The 22,705-nt window shown below is 43.6% G+C and overlaps 1 protein-coding gene across 4 annotated transcripts in view; it reads right to left on the reverse strand.

Annotated features, from left to right (window-relative positions):
• Positions 1-908: 908 nt before the first annotated feature.
• gas7b (growth arrest-specific 7b) overlaps positions 909-22,705 on the reverse strand; it is a 463,752-nt gene continuing 441,955 nt past the window's right edge. For 3 of the 4 annotated variants that reach the window (XM_085963375.1, XM_085963377.1, XM_085963376.1), the window contains 3 exons: positions 16,028-16,107; positions 10,901-10,999; positions 909-3,922 (listed from right to left, as the gene is read on the reverse strand). In XM_085963375.1, the coding sequence (XP_085819501.1) occupies positions 3,809-3,922; positions 10,901-10,999; positions 16,028-16,107 (293 nt within the window). In that variant the 3' untranslated portion in view covers positions 909-3,808. Of the gene's footprint in view, positions 3,923-7,596; positions 7,763-10,900; positions 11,000-16,027; positions 16,108-22,705 lie in introns of all 4 variants that reach the window. The other variant, XR_015073045.1, reaches the window with a different exon arrangement.

Here is a 22,705-nt window from a genome sequence, read left to right on the forward strand (position 1 = left end):
ACAGTGAGTATATAACCGAGTGGCTTGCTAGGCCATTTCAGAGGGCAGTTAAGAGTCAACCACATTGCCATGGGTCTGGAGTCACATATAGGCCCAGACCGGGTAAGGACGGCAGATTTCCTTCCCTAAAGGACATCAGTGAACCAGATGGGTTTTTATGACAATCCAGTAGCTTCATGGTCACCATTACTGATACAGGTATTAGCTTTTTTTTAAATTCCAGATTTATTTAATTAACTGAATTTAAATTCCCCAGCTGCCGTGGTGGGATTTGAACTCCCGTCGATCAATAGTCTAGGCCTCTGGATTACTAGTCCAGTAACATAACCACTATGCTACCGTTCCATATAATTTTCTATAAAGTAGGGGCCAGCAACTCTGGGGAATCATTGCGGTTGTACGTTCAGCAGAATGACTGCGCTAATAAAGTAGTGAGTTGAAGTTTTTTTCTCCAGTTGGCAAATGGAATTCCCATTTCTATTTCTAAAATGCCACCAACACTGATCACTGTGGCTCTTAATTTGTCAGCCTTTTACCGTACAATTCTTACACAGCTTCTCTTAGTAAATGGAATTCACAATGAGATGTCTAGTTCGCACTCATGACAGGGATAAAGACCACAAGATGCATCGTTGAGGGAACAAAGGTCAAAGCACAATCGCAAACTTGCCCCACCAGCAATTGAGACGTGCTGATCTGTAAGATTGTATTGCAGCCCAGTAAATGAGCCTCTCCCTTCAGCAGCAGCAGTCTGCATTGCTTGTAACACTCGAAGACACTTGATGACATTTGCAGAGCCATCGACCATTTCAGTTCAGTTCAAATTACCACGAATCATGTATGTAACAAGACCCAAAGAGCTTTAAAACAGACACACTGCAAGCATCTTCTGCAGCACACTTAAGGACAACATTTCAACAAGATGTCATTTATTATATGGAAAACATTCAGGTTTTAGCAGCTACAGCCATTCAATGAAAAAAAAATTGCTTTTATGGTGTGTATGTTTTAATAACTATCAATTTAACTAGAGAGGACATGTATCACAACTTGCACAATATTCAAAGCAACATACACAAAGTGTTAAATAGGAATCATTATGTTGTTGCAAATACAGCTTGTTCAAATTCAGCTTAGGGTACTTTCACATGAAAACATCTTGGATCATAAACCGTGTCTTTTCTTCAAGTTCGATCCAACAATGATTGATGCTGTTTTTATGGAAAATTATGAAACCCCTTATACAGTACATTGTAGAATTTCAAATTATTATACAGAGAAACTGTGCTATTGTAACAATGTTACTGGTTTATGAAACCCAATTGCATTTTTTAAGATATGCAAATAGCAGTCATGCTTTAAAGTTGTGAATGGACATGTTAGTATCACCCCCAATATACATGATTGACAAAATGCCCCAAAGTAATTTTTCTATAAACTGTTAATTGTATGTATTATACTTTAATGGAGTTTGCATTATAAAAAAAAAAGCATAGAATAGCAGCAAGGCTAGATCCTCCATTGCTAGGCTAACAAACGTTAATGTGCACAGGATTGGATTTTCATCTGCCGAGTGCATTCAGAATGCATCTCACCTGGTTTGCACTAGTGAGGTCGAAAGCAGCACAACTAGCGTTTCCAACTGGAAATTTGCTTCTCACACCCGGTTTGCTCTGTCCTTTGTAAGCCACAGCACTCCGTTGTTGGTGCAGTCCAGTTTCCAGAGGGCAAAGGGACATTGAGTGGTTTGCCTCTTAAAGCGAGCTAAACTGATTTCTGTCAGCCCACCCCCTTGAAGGGTCCAGGCAGTGGTGTGGCTGCAGCGAACCGCTAGATGATTTCTCCGTACTCCAACTTTCCAGTCAGGCCTACGTCCTTACACTTAAGTTGGTGTGTCAAGAGAGCAGTCCGATGACCTGTTTTCCCCTATTTATCTTAGTTGGTGTCACTCCAAATTCAGGTCTGTTGGAAGCCATTAGTTTTAAATGGGACACTTGTACTTCACACACATTACAAATCATTGTTCCATTCCAATTCTCTCCATTCAAATTTTAATCAATTTTAATGGCCATTTTGATAGGGCTTCTGAAGTGACACGATTGTGATATGAAATAGTGTCTTCAGCAGGTCAGAACTGGAGGCGCAAAACCCATGAAAATCTGGGATTTGTGATTCCTTTGACAGTAAAAGAACTTCCGCCAGCAACAGCAATCTATCAAGGACAGCACTTTTACTGGAAAAGCAATACTTCCACAATACCTGGAGAAACAATACTTCCACAATACCTCAAGAGTTGGCAGAGTTCAAGGATGGAATCTCTTTAGGACTGTTTTAATGGGCCATCATAATGTAATGATGGGTGATATCATTACAGTGATGCACTGACCTGCACAGATGTACTTCAGAATGGGATCAGTCCAAATGAGTTTATGAATCCTGAGTTATGTATGATGCTAAGTGGAACCAGATACATCCCTAATCACTTGCTCATGACTTCCAAGAAATTATGGATAAACTTCTGGAATCCAGAAGGAAATGTTTTACAAGCTAATATGGGCAGAAAACCATATATATTCAACCACAAAAAAGCACAGTAAAACGGCCTCAAAACACTAATGACTAGTGCATAAAGACTCCGTTACTTATTTGATAGGTCAAGCGGGGAAGATTTGAGAAAAGGCTGCTTCGTGGATCTGACTGGCAAGTTGGAGAAGGAGTGAAGTGAATAGGGGAGAAAATGAAAGGGTGGTCCCGGACACCTCCGTGTCGGCTGTGCACTTCTGTTTCTCAGGTGCAAGGTCAAGTGGACAGAGAAGAGTCAGGGGAAACTTACCCAGAAAACAATCCAATTGTACGAAAAAAGTAAAAGGAAGCAATCACTTTAGTGACATAAAATGCAGCCAAAACAGAGGGGGAGAGGCAGGGGACAGTTATCTATCTGCGGAAAGTTAATTTAGAATTTCAATACTTGATGAATCCCAGTTCGGTCAATAGGAGAATTTGATTTGGGCATTTTTATCTCATCGAGGGTCCTTTTGGAAATCGACTCTAATGTCATTCAACCTTTGCTCCTTCCAAAAATCATGATGATAAAAATTACCAAAACAAATAATTCAGAGTACATTGCACAGTATCACTAAACCTTTCGTCTTCACAATATACTGAATGTCAAATTTGCAGTTATTAAAAACCTTACAACCTGTCCCCCCCCGCCATCTTTGCCTTTCTACCTGGGCTAGTCTGGCTCCAACAATCCTCAATTGTGGTCAAGTATTAGAAATACTATTAGGCTAGCAGTCAACCCACCACCTCCCTTGGGTGGGGAGGCAAAATTGGAAAAAAAAATCAAAATTCTGCTCAGCAACCAAAGTGAGAACTGGTTTTCATGTGAAAGTGCCCAACTTGATCTAGGGACAACCACATTGCACTGTTTGGTGGAATGTAAAAAGAGTGGGGGAGGGAGGGAAAAGGGGTTTGGAATCAATGACAGCCGAAGCACTCTTTATATATACATGCTTAGCATGCAAGAGAAAGCTTTTCCACCACTGCTGGTGAACGAGCAGTTTGATCCGCAAGAAAACTCCTACTAGCACAAAAAACAAACTGCTTAAAGTTGACACAGATGGCTAAATATTTAAACTTTTTTTTTGTTTCATGTACACAAAAGGCACTGTGTTATGAGCTTGTACTGTGACTTCCATTGCACTTCAATTCCTCGACACAATCCATCCATCTGAAGACCAGCAACAACTAACTGCTCAGTCAATGCCTGTGGAAAATAAAAGTATTGCCTCTAAGGGCTTGCTCTCTATAATTCCATGTCCACAGGCCGGATATGGCCTGTCTTGTGCTCTTTTACCCATAATTCTCTGTCATTGGTGGGGTCAACCTTCTGGAGTAGTTGGTCCACTGGTTCAATCGTCTAAAAATGAGGGAAAAACAAAGTATGAAACACTGCTTGGGTTTTAACTTTCATCACAAAATTCTACCTGATTTTTAATTGAATAAACTAAGTGAAGGGCCAAGGCCCATGATGCAGAGCTGAAGAGGTCCATTACTGCGTCATCCAGGCCCACCTTAGCCTATCTTTGCCTTTGTTGCTCATCTGGAACATGGTCAAGGTGGAAAAGAGCAGGAGAGTTGAAAAGAGAGATGAGATAAATCTACAGGTTTGGGTTGGGTGACGGCAAGCTTGTGTAGGTTGTAGGTTGTTGGGGGGAAAGAAAGACCGAAGGAGGTAAGGAATTCCACAGCTTTGTGGAGAAAAGGAAAGATGGAGTTAAAGAGTAGATGCGATGGGTATTGATTTTGACAAAGTGAGGGGGAGGAGGGAGTGTGTGTAGGGACAGTGTATTTGGAGGATAATGTACTGTACACAAAAATGACCAACCTTATATCCATTCAAAAGCAAATGATTGCACAGTATACACTCCTAAAAGTCAACTTAATATTGGATAAGTGACATGCCAATGCACAATTTACAAAATTTACAATATTGAACAAAGTTAAGTTCATTTGTCCTTTACTGTATCCTTTGTAAAATATATATAAAAATAACATTGCATCAGTCCTGAACAAATTTATAAATACTTTTCTATTAATCGTGTAATAATAACTTTACTCGCTGTACCTTAAACGGAAGCGAACATTAAATCATTCCAACTTTGTTGCTTTTGCATAATAAAAGTGAATTTCCACCCTCCCAAAGGGAATGAAATGAGTTGTTATACCAGTCATACTTGGATGACAGCTAAGCTCCCCCAGCTCATGGCGTCCCTTAAACTTACTGCTTGTAACTAATTTTTAGCATACATAATGCTGTACTTTTTTAAGAGCAGAATGTACATCCTATTTCCAATTTATTCATTACCCCTACACCTACTGTTGGATAATAAAAGCTGTCCAACCATGAAAATACAGGGAACATTTGGTTCATTTGTGAACGCTTTTCATGCCAGATGTCATTAAACTCTGCTTGCTGTGACACGAGGGTCATTATTTAAGTAACCACATACAGAACTTCCTTTCTAACTGTCTACATTGATTGCCTTTCATTATTCCAATATCAGAGTATGCAAAGGCTCAACAAGTTACATTATTTGTGGCTTGTGGGTTAAAGTTTTCTCCAAAACTTTAGTTTGTTTTGTCCCCCGTTTAAACAATGCCTTTGTTGTAAATGGAACAGTGTAGGGAGGCCTTCCCCGATAATGACCGTCAAGTCAATGGCTAAGCTGACCTGTTAGATCTCAAGGCTTTAACTTAATGGGTCTGCCAACATCATCAACAACAACAACTTGTATTTATATAGCGCCTTTAATGTAGTAAAACGTCCCAAGGCGCTGCACAGGAGTATTACAAAACAAAAAATTTGACACCGAGCCACATAAGGAGAAATTAGGGCAGGTGACCAAAAGCTTGGTCAAAGAGGTAGTTTTTAAGGAGCGTCTTAAAGGAGGAAAGAGAGGCGGAGAGGTTTAGGCAAGGAATTCCAGAGCTTAGGGCCTAGACCACAGAAGGCACGGCAACCAATAGGTGAGCGATTATAATCAGGGATGCTCAAGAGGGCAGAATTAGAGGAGCGCAGATATCTCGGGGGGGGGTTGAAGGAGATTACAGAGATAGGAAGGGGCGAGGCCATGGAGAGTTTTGAAAACGTCGGGTCAAGTCGAAGAAACAGATGCTGCTTCAATTGCATGAACTCGGTGGAAGACGTCTGACTAACTCGGGGCTGCAAGAAAAAAATTGGACCAATAGGATCTGAGAGTCAGAAATCTGCTTAGCATTTAACGAGTTAATGTCCAAACACTCTAGGAAGGATTCTCATATCACGATAACCTCAGTGCCTGGCAGCAGTGCAGTGGGCAGAAATACTGAGAAATTTGGCAGTCCATCTAGGAGGCCGGGTGTGATTTTTTTTTTTTAAACCACTAATTCCGTAAACCCTTAAACAAGGGCACAGGAAGTTTTTCTACTGCTTAGGGAAGGGAAATATTACCCGCACCAAGTTCTATCCCTCAGCCGAACCCAACATTTTCACTCGGCGCTGTGAGCAGTAGACTCCCATACGTATTTGAAAGATCTGGATAAACGACTCATCTATGCACCCTCGCAGGAGGATTCCAAAAAGGCACCCCTCCAAACTCTGGGGGCATTTCAGCTGGGCCTTTTGGTAAACAGGCTGAAGCCCCACTCAGTCCAATCTGTGGTCCAACATGCATTGAAGCCGTTTCAGATAATACAAGGCCATGTGAACAAAGAGAAAGGTGGTGATGTATAGTGTAGCCTATCCTCTGGACTACAAGGACAGTGCTGAACAAGTAGCTACGCCACCATTAAATGTTTTCTACAGTCTCTAGCAAGTGGAGTTTCCTTAGGTGGATCTCTCTGCCTCAAACACACATGCACAATTTCAAAAGTACTATGCCAGGAGCAGGAATACCCAAAGTTTAACATGCGGGTAAGACCATCTTTCCACTGGTTAAGAAGCTTCTTTATACATACCCACCCCCCAGCACCACCCCACAGTTTTCAGATCTCATGTCCCTTGGCGTTCCCTCTAAGAGGATCTTCTTTCAGAGATAGAAAATGAATTGTTTTTGAGGCCCAACCAGTTGAAGTTGAAAATTTAGCTTCCTAATGAGTCCTGGGAGTTGCTGGACCCTGTAGGATCTGGGAAATATTGTCAACGTAGTAACGAAGAAATTTGCCCTGAGGAATGTCGACAAGGATAATAATCCCATCACCGTTGATCTTTCTTGTACTCTTTTTTTTTCTGCAATTCCCACTGGTCCAAGATAGGCATGTACTGGTATGGACACTTGTATGTCATGCAATGGGGAGTCTAGTAGCACTCAGCTTAAAGGGACAAGTCCTCTTATGGATTTGTGCTTCTTGCATGTAGGGTTACTTTATTCAAAGAACATGTAGAGACAATTTCCTCTGGTCACTGTATGTGGCAGCATTGTAAGCAAATATGGGAACCCCATTTGCTGCTAATGAAAATCTATTAGTACAGATGAATCATAGCACACATTGAGAGTGCACTGGTGTTTTTTTTTAAAGACTGACCTCACTGAATGTAGTGAGGTCAGGTCATTTAAATAAAAGTTCAGAGCTCCTTGCAAGAATCACAGGCGTTCATCTCATGGTGGTGTTTGGGAAGGGGGGGGGGGGGCAGCAGGGGAGATGAAATTGTGCTTAAAATGTCCTCAAAAGACCCCATGGAAAATTAAAGAGATGTGGTCACTTATTCAACATTTTTTTTGTTAGCTTTTTGCTGCTTAAACTGCATTTAAAACAGCAACTTTTCAAAGTCCTGTACTGGGGGGAGGGGAGAAGAAGTTTGTCTGACAAATACAAAGTGAAGGCAAACACGATCTGTAGATAGTCATGTCTGTGGACAAGCGATGGAGCAACACAACACCTGTTTGATGGTTGACGAAGTGGACATTCCATGAGGAGGGTTTCCAGACGACAGCCATGAACTTATGTCTAGCCGGAACGGCCGGGTCTGGCGGTTCTCGAAAAATTTGGGAACAGATGTGGGAGATAACAGCACACTTTAAGGAATATGAAAAATTCCTCATTGTTTTTTACCTTCACATTTGTTTACTTGAAGACTGAAGTTGTGGAAGGATTTGCAGGCTGATTAACAGTCAGACAACCGAATAATGCATCTTCCCTGGCCGTATCCATCTTTAAACGAGCCGTTGGGTAGTTAGTCCTATACGACGGGAGGGTTTTATGGACTCCTACAATCCATCTACAAGGCACAAGTCAGGAGTGTGATGGAATACTCTCCACTTGCCTGGATGAGTGCAGTTCCAACAACACTCAAAAAGCTCGACACCATCCAGGACAAAGCAGCCCGCTTGACCGGCACCCCATCCACCACCTTAAACATTCACTCCCTCCACCACCGGCGTACCGTGGCTGCAGTGTGTACCATCGACAAGATGCACTGCAGCAACTCCCAAACCCGCGACCTCTTCCACCTAGAAGGACAAGGGCAGCAGGCGCATGGGAACACCACCACCTCCAAGTTCCCCTCCAAGTCACACACCATCCTGACTTGGAAATATATCGCCGATCCTTCATCGTTGCTGGGTCAAAATCCTGGAACTCCCTAACAGCACTGTGGGAGTACCTTCACCACACGGGCTGCAGCGGCGGCTCACCACCATCTTCTCAAAGGCAATTAGGGATGGGCAATAAATGCTGGCTTTGCCAGCGATGCCCACATCCCATATACAAATTTTTTTTTTTTTTTTTTTAATGGGCACCCACACCCATCTCTGAATGCCAACCCAGAAAGCATGGCTGCTAATGGTGGAGCGATTAAAATCGGGAATGCAAAAAAGGCCAGAATTGGAGGAGTGCAGAGATTTCGGAGGGTTGTAGGGCTGGAGGAGGTTACAGAGATAGGGAGGGGCGAGGCCATGGGCGGATTTGAAAACAAGGATGAAAATTTTAAAATTGAGGCATTGCCGGACCGGGAGCCAATGTAGGTCAGCGAGCACAGGGGCGATGGGTGAACGGGACTTGGTGCGAGTGAGCACAGGGGCGATGGGTGAACGGGACTTGGTGCGAGTGAGCACAGGGGCGATGGGTGAACGGGACTTGGTGCGAGTGAGCACAGGGGCGATGGGTGAACGGGACTTGGTGCGAGTGAGCACAGGGGCGATGGGTGAACGGGACTTGGTGCGAGTGAGCACAGGGGCGATGGGTGAACGGGACTTGGTGCGAGTGAGCACAGGGGCGATGGGTGAACGGGACTTGGTGCGAGTGAGCACAGGGGCGATGGGTGAACGGGACTTGGTGCGAGTGAGCACAGGGGCGATGGGTGAACGGGACTTGGTGCGAGTGAGCACATGGGCAGCAGAGTTTTGGATGAGCTCAAGTTTATGGAGGGTGGAAGATGGCTCAATGAGAACAGTCCTTCTCTGCGCCCTCTTCACTTCAGTTGTTCCTGTTCTGTTTCAAGTCCTGTAGATGCTTCACCTACAGTCCGTTCTCAGGATAAAACAATGGGCTTCTTTGGGACATTTTAAAAATCACTTGCTATTATGAGTAAATAAAAATTGTCCCCCCCCCAAACATTAATCTAAAATATCAATGTTTTTAATTTTAAAAATTGAAAAAACATTTTAATCTCAAATAACCATAGTAATAAAAAGGAAATGTAAAAATTTAGAAAAATCCTAGATTTTGCAGCAGATACTCATTGAAATATTTTTTGCATAAATTCTGGGGCCTTAATGAGGCAACAGCACAAAATGGGAGTAATTTTGACTTTGGCGATAGCATGTGAAACGGGCGATATAGGATCAGCCGCGACTATGCATCTCTCCCATTGAAATAAAAACCGGGAGGCGCCTATAACAGCCGGCTGATCCGATATCACCCGCTTTACACCAACGCCCAGAGTCGAAATGACCCCCAAAGTGTTCTAGTGCACAAAAGGCAGTTGGTCGGAATGGCCAGGCGGAGGGAATCGGGTGCAAATCACGCCCAAGAGCTGCTCCTCCAATCTTCTGACCTCCCTGCACCTGGCCAGTGCAGCCGGTCGGAAAACTTACCCTGTGACGTACAGAGTATCGGATTTTTTTTTTTTTTTTGCACGCTGTAATTCCTATTTTCGGCTCCATCTAAATTTTGCTCCCCACTGAAGAATCTTACACGCTGAAGTAAACAGGCCCTAAAGTAAAGGGCCACCTGCTGCACTTAAGTAAGCTTGGCAGCTGTAAAGGGAAAATCAAAATGCCTCAACACTTGTCAAACAGCAAAGTAGTTTCGGAAAACTGACACCCAACTGGTAAAGGCCAGATATAGATCTAACATCTATCTGTGTGGGATTGACTCCTGAGATGAAACTAAATTACTACAAACATCTTGAACACATGTAAAATGAAACTATCCAGTTCGGCATTTGCAAAACATGCAATATAAATTTTGTGAGCTACCTACTTGTAACAACATGGCATACGGGGCCCTGGGTGCATTGAACTTGACCACTGCTGAAAAGGCAGTTGAACAGGTCTCAATCACCTTTTTGAAAGTGTCGCTGAGGAAATAAACAGTTCTGTAACCTTGATAATTAATTCAGAAGGCCAATGTCCGATTTGTTGACTGGATCAGATGTCAATTAGACATCGGGCCTATGCAACCCTTTTTTCCGAAACCTTTGATCGCTGATTAGACGGCCACCAGCGGACAAACAAGAATACCCATCATTGTAAAGAGCGGTGTTATTCTACCTCAAGCGCGCACTTGTTTTGGACTCCTGCCACAACATTAAAAGGATGCGTTGCTATTGGAAACAGCTTGGGCTCTGCCAGTATCAGACCAGCAATAAGCTATTTCATTATCCAGCTACTCTATATTACTGATGAGATAATTAAAGATGGCAACAAATTAAACCAAGCAGATAATTTCTAGGGACACATGTCTGTACCATTTAAAAATGAATGCTTTAAACACTACACATAATGAGAAGTATGGTGTGTGGAATGGTTAATTTTGATAGTTTTGAAATACACACGGGGGGGGGGGGGGGGGAAAATCAACAAGGAAGTTAGTTTTTCTTTAAAAGATTATATTTCAATAAGATCATCCCTGGAGACAGCAGAAGCAGGTAGCATGGACAAAGAACTGTCAAGATATTTGAGGAAGTGGACAATTGAGGGGCACCAGTTATTAGGACTGGCCAGAAGGACTGTTCCACTCCAGTACTTTCCTATGTTTCTATGATGCCAATACATCTTAAAACTGTGCAATAAAACTTTTCTTAGAAATGTGGCCCCATTATAAGTTTCCAAAACTATCGTAGACTAACGACAAGCAGCTTTTTCTAACATGTGAATGTTGTCCAGTAGTGCCACAGAAACAAGGTCTCTCTTACACTTTGGTTGAACATGTCTGTCTCATGGCGAAGCTGCGTGTATTGACAGAGGTGTTGCCGAATCATCTCGATCCTTTCCACCTCCAGCCTCTCAAGCTCCTGGAAGGTCAAAAATAAGCAGAAACATTAATAACACGAGCTTCCTTAATGCATACAAGCTTCTCTTGACTTATTCAAATTTAACATGGCCCCTGTCCATTTCAGCAACAAGCCAAAGCTTCGAAATCGCCTTTGATAAATAGAAATGATTCTACATGTTTCGTTCTTTCAGAGTTCCAAACCAAATCATGCATCATAACCCAGCCAAGAGTGTAGCCAGCTCTAATAACAGGCAGGGCTAATAAGAATTTAAATGTAGAGTTAACCATCAATTAGTGAATTGGGGTTATAACATAGAACTGCATAAAATGTACAGCACAAGAAAAGGCCATTCGGCCCAACTGGTCTGTGCCAGTGTTTGTATGCTCCACACGAGCCTCCTCCCACCCTACCTCATCTAAGCCTATCAGCATATGCCTCTATTCCCTTCTCCCTCATGTACTTATCTAGCTTCTCCTTAAATGCTTCTATGCTATTCACCTCAACCACTCCCTGTGGTGGCGAGTTCCACATTCTAACTTCTGTGTTCCTAACCGCTCTCTGGGTAAAGACGTTATTGGAACTGGCATTAAACTATGGGCAATCTATTGCCTGTTGGTACTCGGTATAATGTTACCAATCCAGTCAGTGCTCCCAGTAACTCAAGACCTTGATACAGTTGTATCTATGCGTTTCAACCTGTTCTGATGTTATCTCGTATATTTATTCATTTAGAAAAGGCATGTAAAAAGGTCATGTGAGCATACTGGGGTGAGTCACCTATTGTCCATTTTCTCCTCGTGAGGAAATGTCACCCCAGTGCCACAGCTGGGGTTAGTAACTCACAGGGGTTCGGGGGTCATGGGCTTGAACCCATTTTGTTATCTGGGTCACCACGTTTTGCTGTTCTTGAACGGAACAGTGAGCAATTGATGGTAGGGTGGGGGTAGAACCATGGCCCAATGCTTTCCTTGCTGCTGCCGATAATTCATTGAGAACTTTGCCAACCTTGCTTAGTGACCAAATGGGGAAAATTGACAATCTTAACCCAACCCACCCAGCAGGAAGCTGATGGGATCAGGCCGGCTGTCCGTTTTACATCTCCACAGAAGTCAAGGGAGAGTAAAATCTGAGTGTGTAAAACCAAACCGACCCCATCAGTTTCCCGCCAGGCGGGGAGAGTTAAAATTACCCCCTTAATGCCTGGTTTACACACGAGAAATTTCCAAACACCCCACTTAAAAGACAGACTGACCAGTTCAAAACTGGAGAGCTGGTGTCCCTATTATTACGTGGCACTCTGTTTTGTGATAACAGTGCATCTTCTATGCATTTGCCATTTTCTTTTCTCAGAGGCTGGGGGAGGCTGCTTCCAGGTTTTTGGTGGATATTTGCAGACAATCTATTCCCACCGCTAGGAATAAATAACAGATTCTGATGGATGCACAGCCACTGTTGCACACAGATAGAACAATGCTGATTGTGACAGGCCTGTCTGGCACATCCCCTTGTTAAAGGGCAGTGCGTTAGCCAGTAGGAAAAGATAAACACAGGTTTAATTTATTATTAGTGTAGCGTTTACAGCTACCGCAGGATCTGCTTTGTGAGTGCACCACTTTCCTAACAGGAAACAGATGTGAAACACACACCGTTAGGCTGCCTCTCCTGAACACGCCAAAACAGGAACTGATAAAACACGTTTCATTTAATGCGACCGCGAGCTTTTAACCCAAAAATTCCTGCGCATTGACCGTGAATCACCCTCGACCATCAAATACCGGTGATACGCCGGTGGAAACCAGACAGCTCGAGCTGGCTGCAGCAGGGTAGGTTGGCCAAGTTGCAGAAGAATGCTGTGCATGTGATATTATTGGATCTGTGTACCAGTCTTAAAATGCATTGGAAAGAAAGACAGACATGCATTCATATAGCAACTTTTATGGCCTCAAGACGTCCCGAAGTGCTTTACAGCCAATGAGGAACATTTTGAAGTGTGGTCACTGTTGTAATGTAGGAAACGCGGCAGCCATTTTGCACACAGCAAGGTCCCACAAACAGCAATAAGGTGATCCTGGTTGAGTGAAAAATATTGGCCAGGATACTGGGCAGAACTCCCCTGCTCTTCTTCAAAATAGTGCCACGAGATGCTTTACGTCCACTCGAGCGCGCAGACGGGGCCTCCGTTTAACGTCGCAACCGAAGGACGGCACCTCTGATAGTGCAGCACTCCCTCAGTACTGCACTGGTTGATTAAAATCGGAAACCTTGTCGAAATCCAACGGTTTTTGCTCAGGGGTTAACACTTTAGGCTGTAGGTTTGTGAATCCTCTCAAGAAAACACATTGAGCAACAGCCTTTACACTGAATCATTCAGTAAATAACACTGATTACATACCATGAGACACAGCTTCAAAATGAAGATGTCAGGAATAAGGGAAGTCGGTGGAACTTTATCCACTCAAAGAGCAACAGATCTCTGGAGTAGGTTGCCAAGGAGGCCACTGAAGCACACAATATGCATGGGGTGAAGAGACAATTAGCATTTCTGAAGAGAAGGGTTGAGGGATATTCTAAAGAAGTGGTTGAATCAGCTTGTTGAGTCAAATGGCCATGACCATTTCTTGAAAATGCTTGCTTTATATGAGGTAAGTTTTCAGCTCTTTGCTCATTGCAGTACAGATCTTTTAATCAAGCCCAATTGTTGTTCTGACAATTATTGCTGGGTTTTTTTCCCCCCCACAGGCCACAACGTAAGTTTGCTGTGGAGGTTACACCCCACCCCCATGCAACTGCCACTTTGTAGTGAGGACATTCCATCCAGGGCAACCCGTGAGACAGCACCAGGTTCCTCACTGTACTTTCAGTACCCAATATCCACAGATTTCAACCCAAATGCAGTGCAAAAGTTGCTAGTTCAAGAGAAGGTGGAAACACACAGCCACAACACCAACTGATTGCCAAAGTAGACGTTTGTGGAGATTGCTGTCTATTACATAAAGGTCCTGCAGAATATCTGCTGCTGGAATCTTTTATCACATCTTAGTTATAATGTTGGGACTTGATTACGTTTAATTGCATTACTTCTACGCCGGCCTGGATTACAGTACAGTTTAAAGCAGCTTTACTGTTGGGGGTTTAGTAGTGGGTTAGTGCCGCTGGCTCCCAACATGGGAGCTTCGTGCAGGGGAAGTCAGCCGTGCTGGATTCCGCTGTAGCGGACGGCCAGGAAGACTTGGGGGGGGGGGGGGGGAGGGGGGAAATAGGTCATCCTGGCCTCAGACCCGAGTGAAATCTGGTGAGTTAACTGCGAGGTTGCTACTGGCCATACAAAGACCCAGGCGTCAGGAACCAGCAGCTCCAGTGTATCACTAAGAGCAGCCTAACTCACGGCAGAAGAAAGGTTCCATTACAACTACTGCATGTGGAAGTCCTAATAAACTAAACGTCAAAGATCTCAGGAGGAGGGAAACGAACTACCTAACCTCAGTGGAGTGCAACCTAATTCACTAGCAGCAAGTCATTGAGATAATCCTCCAGTGACATAAGTAAGCCATATTGCACAGGGATGCAGACCTAAAATTTCTGCTTGGTTCAGTTAGCGGCACTCTTGCTGGGAACCAAGTGGCTGTGGGTTCAAGGCCTGCTCCAGGATTTGGGCACAAAAACAAGGCCAGCACTTTAGCGTAGTATCAAACAAATTGCATTGCCTGAGGTCTTTCAAAATAAAACCTTATACTGAGGTCCTGCCTGCTTAGTCAGATGGACGTAAATGAGCCCATTGCACTATTTAAAGGAGAGCAAGTTCTATGTCCAACCAACCAACATTACCAAAAACAGACTAATTAGTCATTTGTTATTTGTGGCACCTTGCTGTGCACAAATTGGCTTCTCGGTTTGTATATGTAATAACAGTGGCTGCACTTCGAAAGTAATTTTCATCGTGAGGTATTTTGGGATGTCCTAGGACTGGCCAGGGACCCGGGTTCGAATCCGGCCTCGGGTGACTGTCTGTGTGGAGTTTGCACATTCTCCCCGTGTTTGCGTGGGTTTCCTCCGGGTGCTCCGGTTTCCTCCCACAGTCCAAAGATGTGCGGGTTAGGTTGATTGGCTGTGATAAATTGACCCTTAGTGTGTTAGGGGGATTAAATACATGGGGTTACGAGGATAGGGTGGGATATGTGTCGGTGCAGGCTCGATGGGCCGAAATGGCCTCTATCTGCACTGTGGGGATTCTGTGATTCTGTGTGATTCTGTGATGAGGCTCTGTATTAATGTAAGTTCTTTCTGTTACAGATGGTTTTTTTTTTTTTTAAGACTCTTGTTATCTGGGCATGCAATGTGTGGAATTTAGAGTTTCAGACCAATAGATGTCCATCTCACTTCAGCAGCAAACTCAGGTGAGGTAGGAAGGGAGGAAAGACAACTGCAGCTGTGTTCTTATGTCTGGATTTTTTCTTTTGTCATTAATTTTTCTCCCTCGCTTTCTGTCCTGCGGGCATCAGCTCTTTGGTGCGGTATTGTTTCACAGGTGCCTGGGTGGCCATTATTCATGTCTAGATAGTGCCAGTCAGCTCATCAATCTCAAGAACCATGCCTGATCCTGGCCTCACCCATCATCCACATACACACACGTTTGACTGAAATCAAAATGTCGGTGATTGGCAAAGCTCGGAGGGCATGTTTATAGCAAAATCGCACCATTTTGGGTAAGCGGCAGAAACCGTTGGCTCCATCACTGTGACAAATCACTTACCCCATTTATGATTTAATCTCAACTCAACAAGATTACTCTCTGAAAATTTCTTATTATTTCTACATCAAGGAACGTTTATATTCTGAATTTTTTTTGATAAGCTTTGGGAGTCAGAGACTACTTGTACTGAACCTTTCCTCAGGAGAGTCAATGGTAGGGTTGATTGAACATTGCCTAGGGAAGGCGTGCTTTCTGACAGTCCAACCAGTTCCCTGACCATTTTAAGTGCAGCATCATTACAAGGAAAGCAGCACGTAGAGATGTTTAAAGGGAGTGGAAATGATTGCGTCACTCACCAGAGTCGTTGTGACCATCTCCTCGAACCACTTGGACTGGGTTTGGTTGTAGAGATCTACACACCGCATTAGCTCATCACCTGTAATCACAGAGGGCGCTCATTAAAGGCTGGCTTAGATAAACACTGCATTAGAACAGCGGAGTGCTGCTCAGTGCTTTCCGGCATCGAGCAAATGTTCAGCATGAAATGGCTCCGTTTTTATAATCACCTGGATCCATTATTATTACTTTACTGCAGAGTCAGATTGGGTGTTATCGTGGAATTTACTCTACAACAACAACTTGCATTTATATAGTGCCTTTAATGTAGTAAAACGTCCCAAGGCGCTTCGCAGGAGTTGTCAAACAAAATTTGACACCCAGCCGCATATGGAGATATTACGACATATGACCAAAGAGCTTGGCCAAAGGTAGGTTTTAAGGAGTATCTTCAAGGAAGAGAGAGAGAGAGAGAGAGAGAGAGAGAGAGAGAGGTAGAAAGGCGGAGAGGTTTAGGGAAGAAATTCCAGAGTTTAGGGCCTCGGCAGCTGATACTGAAACTGTGTTCTGAGGTGTCTGCGTGCAACAAGAGTTTAAAAATAAAGAAATGGAATTTTAAAAAGAACGTTAGTGTCAGGGTACAAACAGAGAGGGCGACCACTTGACATCAGAGATAGGAACTGATCCGATATTAGACCACTAATGCCAAAGTACAAGGAGTCATATACATTTATCTCAACATAAATCTTATACAATTCTCAGTTTGGAATTCTTAGAATGCGGAGACAGCAGACACGAGGACTGCTTTGCGGATCAGAGCAACAATGGGACCAAATTTACGCTACTTAAGACACTGAGACTGATCGTGATCTCAATCTTTTAAACTAACCACTGGCTAAGCAAATTTTTACTGTACATTTATTGAATAGATTGATTTAATCAATACAGCTGATCTCATCCCATATGGGCGGAGCACTGGGGTCCACATCCTCGAGACTGAAGGATGTGACACAGTATTGGCCTCAATGGGTCGAGCTACAGGAAGCAAGTGTGATGTTCCGAGTAGGAAGTACGTTTTAAAAGTCATCTTGTAGTGCAGGCAAGAAGTGCTCAGCTCACTGCTGTGAAATATCCAGACCCCAGTGGCCTGTAATCACAAATCTCTGAGTTATCAGGGCCTTGCCCAATCTGGGTTGTCAACAGCGAGGACATTTTTATACAACTACTTCAAAGTTTATTATTGGCCGAGTAAGTGCACTGTTGCTCGCAGGTTGACAAGAGTTTACAACACAATTGGGGTTTTTAGACTCCGTCGTATGATTTCCCACTAGGGGGCAGTGTGGATTTGATGTTGTCTTGCCAATTAATGAATAAGTACTGGAGACCTAAGCACAGCATTCAATGATTTATATCGCAAATGCTTTAAAGCTTTGCTAAGATAGCAGCCTTATACTGTTTAGCATCTGGATATGTTATTGCTGTTCTACACTATAATGGGAGCAGCATGTACCAAACAGCAATTAGGGTTTTTTTTATAAATAACTCTGAGTGTCTTTTTCCCCCATCTCCTCTTTCATCTTCCATAGGCGCTTACCCTTGCTTGTTTGTGGTATCACCAGTGACATATATCTCCCTCCCCCAGTTCCTTGTCCAAGTGGCCTTCCTTCACATGCCTACCTAGACAGCAAGTAGCAATTGGTCATTCAATCCCAGTGTGGATCAGATCCAAGCTTGATTGCATTCTTACTTGATGTCCACACAAATAATGGACAACAATCTCGAGTCGGAGCCCTAGTTGATTTTAACTCTCCCAAGCTTAAGGGATGCTGATGCCAAGACCTTACTACCTTGTATGGCTGAGTTTCTCACTGGGCAGTATATTTAGCAACGGAGCATTTCAAGGAGCGTTTCTACTGAGATTTAACTTCATTGACATTATCCCATCCCAACCCATTCTGCTTTTCAAATACCATTCACTGACCAAACGAGAGAGAGAAAGGACGAGAGGGAAAGTACACAGGATAATGACCGTCTCCCAGGACAATGCCCACAGTCTGTTTGGTCGTACTTGAAAGTTGCCCAGCGGTTTTTCCTCACTCCCTATAAAGAAGCCTTGACCTCTAGTTAGTACCTCCCTTTCCTCTCTCTCAGTGATGCAGACAAGATCAGAAATTTGCCACGTGGGGAAACTGCAGGCAAATAAACTCCACCAAATACCACACTGTTAAAATAAATCTCAGACCAACAGTAAGTCTCGAGCCAACATTATTCCTTTTTCAATATAGACTTTTTTTTTGCTGTTTTGGCTTCAGTGCTGGTTGCAATGTTTTCCTCTTCATAAATATTTATGCTCTGACTGTTTACCTTTACAGCGTTCCAGCAGCAGGAACTATCTGTTCTCAGCAGCCACTTTATAAATTGCAGATGGATTCGGTATTAAAATACATGAAGGATGCAAAGTTGGCTACTTATTTACTAGCCACGCCAGAAAGGGCTTGTGCATTCAGGTGTAAGTGAATTTTTAACAGCGTAATAATCTTAATTACTGACGAACAACCTCTCTGGCCCCGAAAATTTAATTTTAACAAGTGTCGCGTCTCATTCCTTCAGAATTTAATTATTGTTGAAGATTTCAAATTAAAATTAATTTAAAAAAAAAAACTTTTTCTTTGTCTCTTATCTCTCTCTCTTAATCCCATCTTTCTTCCCCCTCTTTATTTTGCTTTCTGTACTTGATTTTACATTGAATTAAATGTTCTAATTTACTCTTCCTGGTTTGAACTCTGTGTCTCAGTGAGGATTCTTCAATCTGATTGGTTGAAGAGACGCGCTTTGCCCTGAACAAACATACCACAGACCCCCTGTAGAGGGCGCCATGCTGTAAAGGATCTCTGGTAACTAAGTTGGCGCTCAAAAGTTCACGCAAAGTCCAGTAAAAGCTGTAAGCACAATGAACGGCCAGCACCTTTCCTTCACCGCTGACCGCAAAATCCAATAAATTTAAATAACTTTCTTCTCCAATAAGTGCAGAGTAGTACTCAGAGCAAAAAGTACTCTTCCTAGACGTTAATTCTCCTTTAAGTGACTGTTTTTGTTTGAGGAGCCAAGTGAGCAACCTCAGAAGGTTACAAAATGGCTGCTTTGTTTTGAACCAATGGAATTTATGTAGGATGGCAGCAATGTGTTTTTTAAATCATCAGAGTGCGAGACAATACTCATTACAGAAGAGACAACTTAGGAGAATTATGTAATGTTTGTTAATTTGACACCTCACATTTCCACAGTTATGTGAGAAAATCTCAAGGAAATAAAGAACTCTCAGTAAACGCAGTGAAATCATAGCAGGCACTAATAGCTAAATAGCCAGCTTCGAACGATGAAAGGATGGCACTATAGCAAGGAGTTTGACATTTCTCTGCGCACCATTTTTTAGTATATTGATTAATATGGTCATGTCAAAATTCCTGTGCACTATTTCAGCAAAGCCATTATTCGGTTTGAAACACAAATGCTGGAGATTTAAGCGAGAATATGCTCACTTTTACATCAGAACGCAAAAAAACACTGGTTTTGTGTTTGTATTTTCTGGGCAAAGGAGATTTAAAAAAATACTTCATAACTTTCTGTACAATAGCAGACACGAGAGGCTCTACAATGCCTCTGAAACATCCGTTTGATTTTGCTTCATGTTACTTGCATGTAACTGGAGGCTTGATGATTTCTGTCTGACTTTTTTTTCAAAACAGTATCCGACACATTTGCCAAGGTCAATAGACTGCAGAAAGGCTTCAAAACCCTTGCAGTCTGGGCCTGATTTGATGTCGGGAGAGTGTATATATGTTCCAAATTTCCTGTACTTGGTATGGCTGACCTCAACACTGCAAATCATTTGTATCTGTTTTTATTCTGAATAGTCCACAAGGGACAGTGATGACATCCTACATCCACATGCTCAATGGCGTGATCAGAGTCGGCATGTGTTCTCAAGGTGTTTTGGAAGTACTGAGGTCCAGTATGCATAACTGTACAATGCCCTACACTGATTCCCCCCGACCTCCCCAGTTCAGCTGGTTGTTCAGTCAGGTTTATGACAATTGACCTACTGGGCCATTTCCAGAATGTGTGAACCTTTTGAATTTTTGGGTCAGTCAAAACTTGGAAAGAGCTCTTAACAGTCTAAGTTCCCAATAGTCTATAAGCATCAATCTAAACGTGCTTTTATTCCTTGGCGTTACCTGTGGCCGTGTAGCGCTGGTTTGAGGTGAGTATTGCTCCAAAGTCCTGCCAGTCCCACATTCCCCGTTTTTATTACCAGCTGGCACGGTTCTCCACGAGTTGCCAGGCACAAGCTGACCCAGATAATCTGGTGACTGATGACAAGAAGCACTCGACCTCGGTTGGCACCAGAACGAGGTAAAAGCTGAAGAGGCCGAACTTCCACAGGGACCCAATCCCGGCAGTTACGCCGAGGTCAAGCCCATGGGTGACCTCCATCACTAATCCTGCCGGAGAACGCGGCATCCTTGAGCGATCACCCTATTTGTATGGGGGCGCCGACCAATGTTCCCTGTTATTTTTTTTTGGTGCCCAGTCCCTTTAATGGGCTGCACGGCCCATTCAAATTTTCGTGCATGTGCAGTTTCTTGCATTGAAAAGCCGGTGAGCAGCCTGCGTAGAACCTCCAGACCGTTGCACGGTCACGCGGCCGCACAGCTTAGCGGGAACGTTGGCGGTGACTAATCACACCACTAGGCGTACATTGCACTCATCTGCCCAAAGAGGCTGCAAAATCATAGAAATTTACAGCACAGAAGGAGGCCATTCTTGTCTGCACTGGCCGACAAAGAGCTATCCACCCTAATCCCACTTTCCAGCACTTGGTCCATAGCCTTGCAGGTTACAGCACTTCAGGTACACATCCAAGTACTTTTTAAATGTGATGAGGGTTTCTGCCCCTACCGGCAATGAGTTCCAGACCCCCACAACGCTCTGGGTGAAATAATTTCTCCTCAAATCCCCTCTAAACCTCCGACAAATTACTTTAAATCTATGCCCCCTGATTATTGACCCCTCTGCTGAGAGAAATAGGTCCTTCCTATCCACTCTATCTGGCCCCCTCATAATTTTATACACCTCAATTAGGTCTCCCCTCAACCTCTTCCATTCCAAAGAAAACAACCCCAGCCTATCCAATCTTTCCTCATAGCTAAAATTCCCCAGCCCAGGCAACATCCTTGTAAATCTCCTCTGGGGTGGTGGCAGCTGGAACAGGGGAACAGAAGGTGACTGTTCCCACCAGAAACACCAGCCTGGGCACTCAGCAGCCACTGTGCCAAAGCCACTCTAAAGATTCGTCCTCGGCTTTCTCTTCAGGGGTCCAGGCCACAATCCCGACGGGAGACACATTTGTGCCGCATCAGGAAGCCGGTTCACCTCTTGCTCTATAAGCCGCCTCACTCCGTGTCCCTGTAAGGCCGAGGATGCGGGAACTCCCACTGTAGGGAGTCCTCAATCTCAGCCCCACCCCCGCTATGTCAGTGGCCTTGTTTGGGGCGGGTGGGTGCTCCCCAAATAGGGCCTCGAGTAACTCCAGGGAATCCCAGGACCTCGTGTATCCCAGTCCTGTCAGAGTTAGAGACCATTCTGAAATGGCCGAGCAATTTTGGTCCCTATAATTCTAACAGCCAATGACAAGAGAATTATGCACGTGCTATTATTTGCATTTTTTAAAAACGTGAAAATGCCTCAAGTATTGCAGGAGATAAAGAGGAAGTGCTCAGTAAAAAATACAAACTTATGCATTATTTTAACTCTGTAGTTAGCCATGAGTATACTGGCTTCATATGGATTCAGATGATGGGCTACACACTTTAAATGTCAATCAGTCTTTCTTGCAGATCCTGACAGACCTGCTCTGCATTTCCTACATTTTCTATTTTTCTTATAGATTTCCAGAAGTCTATTTATTATCTCTAAAATTCATAGAATTGTACAGCACAGAAGGGGGCCATTCGACCCATTGTGCCTGTGCCGGCTCTGTGACAGAGCTATCCAATTAGTGCCACGCCCCTGCTCTTCCCCATAGTCCTGTAGGTTTTTCCTTTTCAAGTATTTATCCAATTCCCTTTTAAAAGTTACTAGTGAATCTGTTTCCACCATGCTGTTAGGCAGTGCATTCCAGATCATAACAACTCGCTGCGTAAAAGAATTGTCATTTCCCCTCTGGTTCTTTTGCCAATTATCTTAAATCTGTGCCCTCTGGTTACCGACCCTCCCACCAGTGGAAACAGTTTCTCCATGTTTACGCTATCAAAACTCCTCATGGTTTTGAACACCTCCATCAAATCTCCCCTTAACCTCCTCTGCTCCAAGGTTCTCTAGTCGCTCCACATAACCGAAGTCCCACATGTCAGTCTGGTAAATCTCTCCTGCACTCTCCAAGGCCAAGACTGTTAACATAGAAGATAGGAGGAGTAGGCCATTCAGCCCCTCGAGCCTGTTCCGCCATTTAATGAGATCATCTCTTATCATCCAAATTCAGTACCCTGTCCCTGCTTTCTCCCCATATCCCTTGATCCCTTTAGCCTTAAGAAATATATCTAACTCCTTCTTGAATATATTTAATGAATTGGCCTCAGCTGAATTTTGTTGTAAAGAATTCCACAGGTTCACCACTCTCAGTGAAGAAATTCCTCCTC

The sequence above is a fragment of the Somniosus microcephalus genome, chromosome 21, assembly GCF_052327205.1.
Source record: "Somniosus microcephalus isolate GS21.2 chromosome 21, FLI_Smic_1.0, whole genome shotgun sequence".
Taxonomy (NCBI): domain Eukaryota; kingdom Metazoa; phylum Chordata; class Chondrichthyes; order Squaliformes; family Somniosidae; genus Somniosus; species Somniosus microcephalus.